Source organism: Diorhabda carinulata, chromosome 10 (assembly GCF_026250575.1).
Source record: "Diorhabda carinulata isolate Delta chromosome 10, icDioCari1.1, whole genome shotgun sequence".
Taxonomy (NCBI): domain Eukaryota; kingdom Metazoa; phylum Arthropoda; class Insecta; order Coleoptera; family Chrysomelidae; genus Diorhabda; species Diorhabda carinulata.
This window is the reverse complement of record NC_079469.1, coordinates 13,476,421-13,488,521: the sequence shown is the minus strand read 5'-3', so window position 1 is coordinate 13,488,521 and position 12,101 is coordinate 13,476,421. Positions and strand designations below refer to the sequence as shown.

The window sequence follows — 12,101 nt, the reverse complement described above, 5'->3', positions numbered from 1 at the left end:
TTGTTATAATAGCTTCGGATCGGTTCCGGACCTAATACTGGAACAAATCAATAAGTTTTGATAGTTCAAATGTCCCTGTCAGTTGTCAAAATTTTGAAAATCTAATTCCGTAAATAAAAAATAATGGTAACTATGGAAAATAAGTTGAAAAAATACGAGAAAATCGAATTTCTTGGTGAAGGTCAGTTCGCAACAGTTTATAAAGCCAGAGATGTAGACACCGATAATATAGTGGCGGTAAAAAAGATTAAAATAGGAAGCCGACAGGAGGCTCAAGACGGTATAAATCGAACCGCTCTTAGAGAAATCAAATTATTACAAGAATTACACCATATTAATATAATAGGGCTTCTAGATGTATTCGGTCACATGTCTAACGTATCGCTGGTATTCGATTTTATGGATACGGATCTAGAAGTAGTTATTAAAGACAATACAATCATATTAACTACAGCTAATATTAAGTCGTATATATTACAAACTCTTCACGGCTTAGAATATCTTCATTTAAATTGGGTAGATATTAAAGAAATTTTGCTTATGCGTTATATATAATTAATAAATTAATCTTTCTAGGTTCTCCATAGAGATTTAAAACCGAATAATTTATTAGTTAATTCTAGCGGAGTTTTAAAAATAGGAGATTTTGGTTTAGCGAAATTGTATGGGTCTCCTAATAGGATAAATACTCATCAAGTAGTTACTAGGTGGTATCGAGCACCAGAACTTCTTTTTGGTGCTAAACAATACAGTACTTGTGTCGATATGTGGGCTGTGGGGTGTATCTTAGCGGAATTGTTACTTCGAGTACCGATATTTCCTGGCGAATCAGATATCGATCAGTTAACGAAAATTTTCGACGGTAAGTTAATTTTAATTAATTTCCAGTATGATTAAGATTGTTATTTTTCAGTATTTGGTAATCCGACCGAGGAAAATTGGCCGGGTATGAAAACGTTATCAGATTATATAGAATTTAAACCGTTCAATCAGATACCTTTGAAGATGATATTTACAGCTGCCGGTGATGATTTGTTGGATTTAATTCAGGGGTTGTTGGTTTTGAATCCGATTAAGAGAAAAAGTTGTACGGAATGTTTACAGATGCCGTTTTTTAGTAATAAACCAGCTCCTACGGTCGGTTCTAAGTTACCTCTACCTCAGAGCTTGAGGAAAACCAGAGATCCTGATAAACCGTCTTTAAAAAGGAAGTTAATGGATTCCGCGGAAGGCGGAAGCTTATCAAAACGATTATTTTTTTGATTAAATTTAAATGATTTTCATTTTGTATTTATACATTTTTTTTTATTAAATATACTTTTCCGGGGAAAAATTTGTTTTCTTACGAGGTTTGTTAAAACTCTGTTCAATTCAGGTTAATTTAATTATAAAATACTCGTATTGTTTCTATAGTAATAATTTGCTTTAATCATTATTCCAGTATATTTTATTCATTCTTAATAGAGTAATAATTAGTAAAAAATCATTAAAATTCCATTCAAATATTAGTATAAATATATATTCATGTACTTCGGCAACCATTTTTACTTTACGGTATATGATTGGTTGCCTAGTTCTTGAGGGTACGTCTAAATTTTTAATCACGATTTCCAAACTACTTATCGGATAAATATTTTTAATCGAGTAATAATTAGTATAAAGCATTCAATTCCATCTTAATCAATTATAATTCTATAGATGTTCATAGTTTCGGCAACTAGTTTTATACTACGGTGTATAATTGAATGCGTATCCTTGAGGGTACGACTGAATTGTTTTTATTGAATATACCTTTTAATGGGAAATTAGTATTAGTTTTCGTAAAGGGTTTTCCATAATACTTTTAAATTCAGGTCATTTCAACAAATCTCAACTGTTAAGGGTCTGGAATGTTTTATAAATCTTATTCAAATTATTATTTTCGAAACTACTTATTAGATCAGTATCAGTTATATGGTAATAATCTGCTTCAAACATTATTTCAATATACTCTATTCACTTGTACTAACAATAACTATATAGAATAATACATTCAAATCCATTAAAAAACGATAATTATTTAGACGTTCACGAAGATCGGCAACCAGTTTTACATTACTGTGTATAATTAGTTGCGTACTTTTGTGTACAATTTTCGAAGCTCCTTATTAGATCAGTGTTGTTTATAGAGTAATAATTTGCTTTAATCATTATTTGAAGATGTTTTATTTCCTTTCAATGGATTAACAGTAGTACGTAATAATTATTTAGATGTTCAAGTAATTCGGCAACCAATTTTACTTCACTAGTATAATTGATTGCCTATTGTTTAGGGTACGTCAGAATTTTGTTTGATTAATTATGTATATTTTCTAAGGGAAAATTTGATTGGTTTTCTCACAGGGTTTGTTGAAATTCAGTACAATTCAGGTTATTTTATTAATAATAAAATACATTAAATGAGTTTTTATATATATATATTTTGAAAATATTTACATATTATCAACTTTCACTAGTATCACTTTTATTTTCTAGACTAGCATCTTCATTTTTTTCCTTAGATTTACCTAACCAATCCGGTAATCCTAATATATCCGACAATCCGGATAAAACGTATTCGCTTTCGTTTTTATTAGAAGTACTTACATTGTGTATTACTTTCACTTGTTTATCGGGAAGTAAAGGAAAGTTTGAACCTTCTACTGTGACTGTACCGTTTTTGTTTTTGGCCAAATTACCGAAATTAGCAGGAATAAATCCGGTAACAGATACTCCGTTTACGTTCGTTTGATACGGTACCGGAATATTGGATAAATCGATGAAAGTATCGTTGGATTTCGGATCGAAAAATGACACGTCTATTTGTTCGTGACTACAAAAAAAATTTTGTCAAAACAGTTTCGGAACACACTGTATACGTATATTTATTAATTGACTTACGTTTTATTATCGAAATTTGTATCGTTTTCGGCGTCCGTTAAAATTCCTATTTCGTAAACGATGGTTTTTACAACGAATCTGTAAATAATAAGAATAAATTTATTATTATTATTTTTTTATTTGAAAAGAAACAGAATCTTACAGATCTGAAGAGTTATTGCTACCAGTTAAATTATCGGTTTCTCGAGAATTTTCTAACGCTTCAACAGAGTCAGGTTTATCAGTTTTAGGTAGAAACGTAAAATCGTCTTCTTTAGGTTGTAAGGGCACTGCGACTATAAAACCGATCAAATAAATTATCGCTAATGTTATTTTCAACATTTTGAACAAACTGCGCGTTTAAATTTCACTATTAGTCTTTTATATTACGTTTTGATTAGCGACTATGGTTTGATTTAATTCACACCGAATACGTAGGTACGTGTCAAATTTTTTTTTCGTTTCTTCAACGTGTAAATAATTATTTATTTGTAAGCGCCATTGTGTCATTATCCAAGAAAAAATTTAATAAAAGCTAACGTTATTTATCATGAGATAACATAAATTTACTCGGGGTTTACTTAATAATATATATTTGTTTACGTTGATTTACACTTTTATTTGGTTTTTTCTATATTAGTTATTGATTTTTGTAATTATAAATATCAGTACGCCGATATATGAATATTATTAATTATATAGGCGAAGTACAGGGTGATTTAAAACGTAGGAATGTTGTTAACGTACAGAATGTTGTGGAAATTATAGATATTTTCGTACATACATACAGGGCGTTTCAAATATATTGAGTAATTGGAATTTGTTTGCGTTGATTTACACTTTTATTTGGTTTTTTCTATATTAGTTATTGATTTTTGTAATTATAAATATCAGTACGCCGATATATGAATATTATTAATTATATAGGCGAAGTACAGGGTGATTCAAAACGTAGGAATGTTGTTAACGTACAGAATGTTGTGGAAATTATAGATATTTTCGTAACATACAGGGCGTTTCAAATATATTGAGTAATTGGAATTTGTTTGCGTTGATTTACACTTTTATTTGGTTTTTTCTATATTAGTTATTGATTTTTGTAATTATAAATATCAGTACGCCGATATATGAATATTATTAATTATATAGGCGAAGTACAGGGTGATTTAAAACGTAGGAATGTTGTTAACGTACAGAATGTTGTGGAAATTATAGATATTTTCGTACATACATACAGGGCGTTTAAAATATATTGAGTAATTGGAATTTGTTTGCGTTGATTTACACTTTTATTTGGTTTTTTCTATATTAGTTATTGATTTTTGTAATTATAAATATCAGTACGCCGATATATGAATATTATTAATTATATAGGTGAAGTACAGGGTGATTCAAAACGTAGGAATGTTGTTAACGTACAGAATGTTGTGGAAATTATAGATATTTTCGTAACATACAGGGCGTTTCAAATATATTGAGTAATTGGAATTTGTTTGCGTTGATTTACACTTTTATTTGGTTTTTTCTATATTAGTTATTGATTTTTGTAATTATAAATATCAGTACGCCGATATATGAATATTATTAATTATATAGGCGAAGTACAGGGTGATTCAAAACGTAGGAATGTTGTTAACGTACAGAATGTTGTGGAAATTATAGATATTTTCGTACATACATACAGGGCGTTTAAAATATATTGAGTAATTGGAATTTGTTTGCGTTGATTTACACTTTTATTTGGTTTTTTCTATATTAGTTATTGATTTTTGTAATTATAAATATCAGTACGCCGATATATGAATATTATTAATTATATAGGCGAAGTACAGGGTGATTCAAAACGTAGGAATGTTGTTAACGTACAGAATGTTGTGGAAATTATAGATATTTTCGTACATACATACAGGGCGTTTAAAATATATTGAGTAATTGGAATTTGTTTGCGTTGATTTACACTTTTATTTGGTTTTTTCTATATTAGTTATTGATTTTTGTAATTATAAATATCAGTACGCCGATATATGAATATTATTAATTATATAGGTGAAGTACAGGGTGATTCAAAACGTAGGAATGTTGTTAACGTACAGAATGTTGTGGAAATTATAGATATTTTCGTAACATACAGGGCGTTTCAAATATATTGAGTAATTGGAATTTGTTTGCGTTGATTTACACTTTTATTTGGTTTTTTCTATATTAGTTATTGATTTTTGTAATTATAAATATCAGTACGCCGATATATGAATATTATTAATTATATAGGCGAAGTACAGGGTGATTCAAAACGTAGGAATGTTGTTAACGTACAGAATGTTGTGGAAATTATAGATATTTTCGTAACATACAGGGCGTTTCAAATATATTGAGTAATTGGAATTTGTTTGCGTTGATTTACACTTTTATTTGGTTTTTTCTATATTGGTTATTGATTTTTGTAATTATAAATATCAGTACGCCGATATATGAATATTATTAATTATATAGGCGAAGTACAGGGTGATTTAAAACGTAGGAATGTTGTTAACGTACAGAATGTTGTGGAAATTATAGATATTTTCGTACATACATACAGGGCGTTTAAAATATATTGAGTAATTGGAATTTGTTTGCGTTGATTTACACTTTTATTTGGTTTTTTTTATATTAGTTATTGATTTTTGTAATTATAAATATCAGTACGCCGATATATGAATATTATTAATTATATAGGTGAAGTACAGGGTGATTCAAAACGTAGGAATGTTGTTAACGTACAGAATGTTGTGGAAATTATAGATATTTTCGTAACATACAGGGCGTTTCAAATATATTGAGTAATTGGAATTTGTTTGCGTTGATTTACACTTTTATTTGGTTTTTTCTATATTAGTTATTGATTTTTGTAATTATAAATATCAGTACGCCGATATATGAATATTATTAATTATATAGGTGAAGTACAGGGTGATTCAAAACGTAGGAATGTTGTTAACGTACAGAATGTTGTGGAAATTATAGATATTTTCGTAACATACAGGGCGTTTCAAATATATTGAGTAATTGGAATTTGTTTGCGTTGATTTACACTTTTATTTGGTTTTTTCTATATTAGTTATTGATTTTTGTAATTATAAATATCAGTACGCCGATATATGAATATTATTAATTATATAGGCGAAGTACAGGGTGATTCAAAACGTAGGAATGTTGTTAACGTACAGAATGTTGTGGAAATTATAGATATTTTCGTAACATACAGGGCGTTTCAAATATATTGAGTAATTGGAATTTGTTTGCGTTGATTTACACTTTTATTTGGTTTTTTCTATATTGGTTATTGATTTTTGTAATTATAAATATCAGTACGCCGATATATGAATATTATTAATTATATAGGCGAAGTACAGGGTGATTTAAAACGTAGGAATGTTGTTGACGTACAGAATGTTGTGGAAATTATAGATATTTTCGTACATACATACAGGGCGTTTAAAATATATTGAGTAATTGGAATTATAATGTATTTTGTTATACGTGGGATGCATTTAATTTTACTATTTTGATAAAAATGATAAAATACAAGTACTACTTCAGATCTAACCTTCCATATAAATATATAGATATAAATCGATCGAATTTAGTTTTCTCTCTCTCTATTAAAAAAAAAAAATAAAAAAATTCGTTGTTATCTTATCGTCATTATTTCTTTTGCGATTTGTATGGTGTTGGCAACAAAAAATGCGAAAATGTCGTCGACTAGTTTATTTGTTGGTGTATGAATCGAAGCCAAATTGTTATTACATACATATACATACACCTACACGTACGCAGGTGTTGTTTTCTTCTAATGAAGTGCTTTTTTGAGTGATTTTGTTTGTTATGTGTTGTCAATCTAACGCCAAAGGAATTTTTATTGCGATATGGACAATCGTAAGTTATTTGATAATTAAAAACTGACGATTTTAAAATTTAATTCAAGAAATTAGACAGGGCCGTACTCACGTATATAATAAATTTAAATAATCTACTTGGAATTGAATATTTTTTTGTTTATTCACATTATGAATGTAAATAATCATATTCATAGGTATGTACTAATTGTTTTAATAAATATACGTGAAAAAAAATATTATTTTTTCGAACAATGTGCGTTAATTTTAGATACAAACAAGTTTTCACATCGTATTCGTCTTGGGAGGATATTACATCTGCCAATTTAAACCCGCTCATTATTTGGTATTCGTCTTGTACATCACGTATTTTTACGGTGAGTGTTTATAAACAAAAACGCTTCAAAATTGATTGGATTCCAAAATCGTTTTTCAGATTACGATAAATGCGGTTCGCTGTCGGTATCACCGGAAAACTATTCGTTTCCGAAAACGTTAAAAGGTGAATCGAAACTAGCAGATCTTCGAAGAAATTCAACGGAAAACGAAGACGATTTGTATAAGATAATAGATACGATTATGGAACAAGCGAATTTTCCGAGACAAACTTACCCTTATTTCAGGACGCGAACGTACATTTTCTTGTATGCCGTACACGATTGTTGTTGGATAATGAGTTCTTTTTTACTTTTCGGTATTCATTTTATTATTATTTGGTATAATTTTTTAGTATCCGTTAATGTTTTTTTGGTAATTATACACTTTCGCGGTCACCTGCTGGTTTTTTGGCTCTAGAAAATCGAAAAATGGATGGATTTTAATGATCTTGGTCTCAAAATGTTCCATTTTACGGCGGATTTATAAAAAAAAATACGAAAATTAAAAAAAATAAATATTTTTTACAGTTTCATGACTTTAAATGCAAAAAAAAATGACTTCCTACATATAATCTTTCGTAACTGTTTCTGACGTCGTGGAATCAAGTTCGTATATTTTTTTTCGCAATTTACATAAAAAAATGAATATTTTGAAAAAAAAAATTTCAAAAAAGGTAATTTTTTTGAATAATTGTGAGTTGTGGGATTTTGTTAATAATAAATTGAAATATATTGACAATGAGTTGCAACAATTGTGAATTGAATACATTTGAAGCACTTACAATATTCAGTGATACAAAACAACCTAACCTAACTTAACCTAACCTAACCTAACCAAAATTATAAAATTTATCTATTTTTCGATTTTTAATGGTCCAAAAACTATTAACATTGAAGAATATAGTACGAAACTATTCACGAAAATTGATTGTTTTTCATCGATTTCATTTTAAGCTATAAAAACTGAAAAACTGAAAACTCATTCTTAACCTACAAAAATCCATAACTCCACATTGAATGTCCGCGCCTAGCTCCTCTCCAACTCAACCGATTCAAATGTTCAAAAACTCAAAAGAAAGAAGGTGTTTCAGCGAGTGTTCTTAAACCAAAACGAAGTCTCTATCTTGAATAGAACCTGAGATATTGAGGATAGAACGTGTGTATGCCAAAAACCTACAAAAATCCATAACTCCACATTGAATGTCCGCGCCTAGCTCCTCTCCAACTCAACCGATTTAAGTGTCAAAACCTCAAAAGAAAGAGGATGTTTCAGCGAGTGTTCTTAAACCAAAACGAAGTCTCTATCTTGAATAGAACCTGAGATATTGAGGATAGAACGTGTGTATGCCAAAAACCTATAAAAATCCATAACTCCACATTGAATGTCCGCGCCTAGCTCCTCTCCAACTCAACCGATTTAAGTGTTCAAAAATTCAAAAGAAAGAGGATGTTTCAGCGAGTGTTCTCAAACCAAAACGAAGTCTCTATCTTGAATAGAACCTGAGATATCGAGGATAGAACGTGTGTATGTCAAAATCCTATAAAAATCCATAACTCCACATTGAATGTTCGCGCCTAGCTCCTCTCCAACTCAACTGATTCAAGTGTTCAAAAACTCAAAAGAAAGAAGGTGTTTCAGCGAGTGTTCTCAAACCAAAACGAAGTCTCTATCTTGAATAGAACCTGAGATATTGAGGATAGAACGTGTGTATGCCAAAAACCTACAAAAATCCATAACTCCACATTGAATGTCCGCGCCTAGCTCCTCTCCAACTCAACCGATTTAAGTGTTCAAAAACTCAAATGAAAGAGGATGTTTCAGCGAGTGTTCTTAAATCAAAACGAAGTCTCTATCTTGAATAGAACCTGAAATATCGAGGATAGAACGTGTGTATGTCAAAATCCTATAAAAATCCATAACTCCACATTGAATGTTCGCGCCTAGCTCCTCTCCAACTCAACCGATTTAAGTGTTCAAAAACTCAAAAAAAAGAGGATGTTTCAGCAAGTGTTCTCAAACCAAAACGAAGTCTCTATCTTGAATAGAACCTGAGATATTGAGGATAGAACGTGTGTATGTCAAAATCCTATAAAAATCCATAACTCCACATTGAATGTCCGCGCCTAGCTCCTCTCCAACTCAACCGATTTAAGTGTTCAAAAACTTAAAAGAAAGAGGATGTTTCAGCGAGTGTTCTTAAACCAAAACGAAGTCTCTATCTTGAATAGAACCTGAGATATTGAGGATAGAACGTTTGTATGTGAAAATTGATTGTTTTTCATCGATTTCATTTTAAGCTATAAAAACTGAAAAAATCATTCTTTTTGGATTTTTTTTTTAAATTGTTTATTAATTTACGTAGAATACAAAAAAATATAAGAACTTTATCTGATAATGAGATAAATGAGATAATTTTTTGTAAAGGATTATTTTGCAAAACCGTTTTTTTACGATTTAAAACAGTAAAACTATGAGAAATTTTCATTCCGGCTATTTCTACTAATTTTTTTTATAAATCCGCCGTAAAATGGAACATTTTGAGACCAAGATCATTAAAATCCATCCATTTTTCGATTTTCTAGAGCCAAAAAACCAGGTGACCGTGAAAGTGTATAATTACCGTTTTTTTTTAGTCGGGATATGTTTTCAAGTGAAAAAATGTCTTTCGGTTCTTTTCTACGGACCGTGGTTGTTGAGTTGCGGCATCGGTTTATTATTAGACGTCGTAGCTGCTGTACATTTCGGTTTGGACATGCTTTATATCCACGTAAGTTTTTTTCGACTAATTAAAAAACGTTCAAGAATTATTTGATTGTATTTTCAGAATTACACTTCTTGGTTGAATTTTATCGGCGTAGAAAACTACAAGGATTTCAGGAAATTCGATAATTATTACAGTTCAAATTTCGTACCGTTCGCCAGTTCTGTAATAATGGTGGCATTTTTCTCCCGATTATTAGCGTTTTGGGCGTTGAATATCGTCACTTTCTTTTCGATCAATAGTCATTTCGTGATGGCGTACGTCGATTCCGATTCCAGCTCTAAGCAATCGTCGAGTGAGTTATCGAAAATTAAAAGATGTTTTATACGAATCGTGATATTATTTCAGATAGACGTACGAAAAACGCGATCGATTCATCGGAATTGAGAATTAGAAATTGGCAAATGTTTTACGGTACCGTAGATACGAGTTCGAGGGACAGTTCTATACATTCCGATAAAGATTACGATTCTTCCAAAGGGGGTATTTCGTTGATGATGTCTGCTACTAGAAGGAAACATTCAGATAATAATAGCCCACGACCTGTGGCAGGAAATAGCACCACTCGGTATAGCATCGATTCCAATATTGAATATTTATCGGGGACTAATAGCAGCCCGAATGTGAGTTGAATTGATTGATGGTTTAAATGAATTTTTCGTTTTAAAAAATTTTTTTTTCTCATTTTTTCAAGGTAACTTCTAGTTATATAAGATTTCCGGATGTGGTGGATAGTATGGATAATAAATCGAGGAAATACAGTAGTGACTCGATAAGACGCGAAGTTCCGTGGTCCTATTTGAGATATAACGAAAAATTTGCTACTTACGGTGAATCTTCAAAGACTGATTCAAAGGAAAAGGAAGTACGAATTTTCAACGAAATAACTGGAAGTTAGTATATTTCATGATGTACTTTGTCCTACAAAATCGTAATTAATCATTTTTTTAGGTCAATTCTTTTGATATATCTGCGTTTCAACAAAAGATGAATCGTAAACTTATTTATTTGATGTAGTTTTTATATATATATATATTTTTTTTTTATTAAAAAAAATGTACTTTTATCTGTCGTGTATTACTAAAATTCGTTTTAATCAAACAGGAATGGTTTCGAGGTACGTTGTTTTGTATTTTCAATCAATATTACTTTCTAGCTCCTCTCCAACTCAACCGATTTAAGTGTTCAAAAACTCAAAAGAAAGAGGATGTTTCAGCGAGTGTTCTCAAACCAAAACGAACTCTGTAGCTATATTAGAACCTGAGATATAGATCTTTGAATGTAGAAAAATTGGCAAAAACCTACAAAAATTCATAACTCCACGTTGAATGTCCGCGCTTAGCTCCTCTCCAACTCAACCGATTCAAGTGTTCAAAAACTCAAAAGAAAGAAGGTATTTCAGCGAGTGTTCTCAAACCAAAACGAAGTCTCTATCTTGAATAGAACCTGAGATATCGAGGATAGAACGTGTGTATGTCAAAATCCTATAAAAATCCATAACTCCACATTGAATGTTCGCGCCTAGCTCCTCTCCAACTCAACCGATTTAAGTGTTCAAAACCTCAAATGAAAGAGGATGTTTCAGCGAGTGTTCTCAAACCAAAACGAAGTCTCTATCTTGAATAGAACCTGAGATATCGAGGATAGAACGTGTGTATGTCAAAATCCTATAAAAATCCATAACTCCACATTGAATGTTCGCGCCTAGCTCCTCTCCAACTCAACCGATTTAAGTGTTCAAAAACTCAAATGAAAGAGGATGTTTCAGCGAGTGTTCTTAAATCAAAACGAAGTTTCTATCTTGAATAGAACCTGAGATATCGAGGATAGAACGTGTGTATGTCAAAATCCTATAAAAATCCATAACTCCACATTGAATGTCCGCGCCTAGCTCCTCTCCAACTCAACCGATTTAAGTGTTCAAAAACTCAAAAGAAAGAAGGTATTTCAGCGAGTGTTCTCAAACCAAAACGAAGTCTCTATCTTGAATAGAACCTGAGATATTGAGGATAGAACGTGTGTATGTGAAAAACTCCCATAAGTAATGTGCAGGGGGAAATAACTTGAGAATGGTGAAAATTAGATGAAATCCGATGGTTGATGGCTGATCTGTACATCAATACCTTTCATTGAAAAAAAAAATTAAGCAAATCGGTTGGGTAGAACGCCTGAACGGACTCGGAATGGAA

General features: G+C 30.8%; 3 protein-coding genes across 3 annotated transcripts; 2 read left to right on the top strand and 1 right to left on the bottom strand.

Annotated features, from left to right (window-relative positions):
• Positions 1-62: 62 nt before the first annotated feature.
• Positions 63-1,333, top strand: LOC130898676 (cyclin-dependent kinase 7). Its single transcript, XM_057808125.1, has 3 exons — positions 63-516; positions 577-862; positions 914-1,333. The coding sequence occupies exons 1-3, from the start codon at positions 124-126 to the stop codon at positions 1,261-1,263; spliced, it is 1,029 nt and encodes a 342-aa protein (XP_057664108.1). The 5' UTR covers positions 63-123; the 3' UTR covers positions 1,264-1,333.
• A 1,106-nt stretch (positions 1,334-2,439) lies between these two features.
• Positions 2,440-3,344, bottom strand: LOC130898459 (uncharacterized). Its single transcript, XM_057807793.1, has 3 exons — positions 3,062-3,344; positions 2,920-2,997; positions 2,440-2,851 (listed from the first exon to the last, which is right to left on the bottom strand). The coding sequence occupies exons 1-3, from the start codon at positions 3,238-3,240 to the stop codon at positions 2,482-2,484; spliced, it is 627 nt and encodes a 208-aa protein (XP_057663776.1). The 5' UTR covers positions 3,241-3,344; the 3' UTR covers positions 2,440-2,481.
• A 3,201-nt stretch (positions 3,345-6,545) lies between these two features.
• LOC130898458 (uncharacterized) lies at positions 6,546-11,013 on the top strand. Its single transcript, XM_057807792.1, has 8 exons — positions 6,546-6,813; positions 7,045-7,150; positions 7,210-7,467; positions 9,785-9,918; positions 9,976-10,207; positions 10,261-10,535; positions 10,607-10,805; positions 10,864-11,013. The coding sequence occupies exons 1-8, from the start codon at positions 6,763-6,765 to the stop codon at positions 10,875-10,877; spliced, it is 1,269 nt and encodes a 422-aa protein (XP_057663775.1). The 5' UTR covers positions 6,546-6,762; the 3' UTR covers positions 10,878-11,013.
• Positions 11,014-12,101: the final 1,088 nt, after the last annotated feature.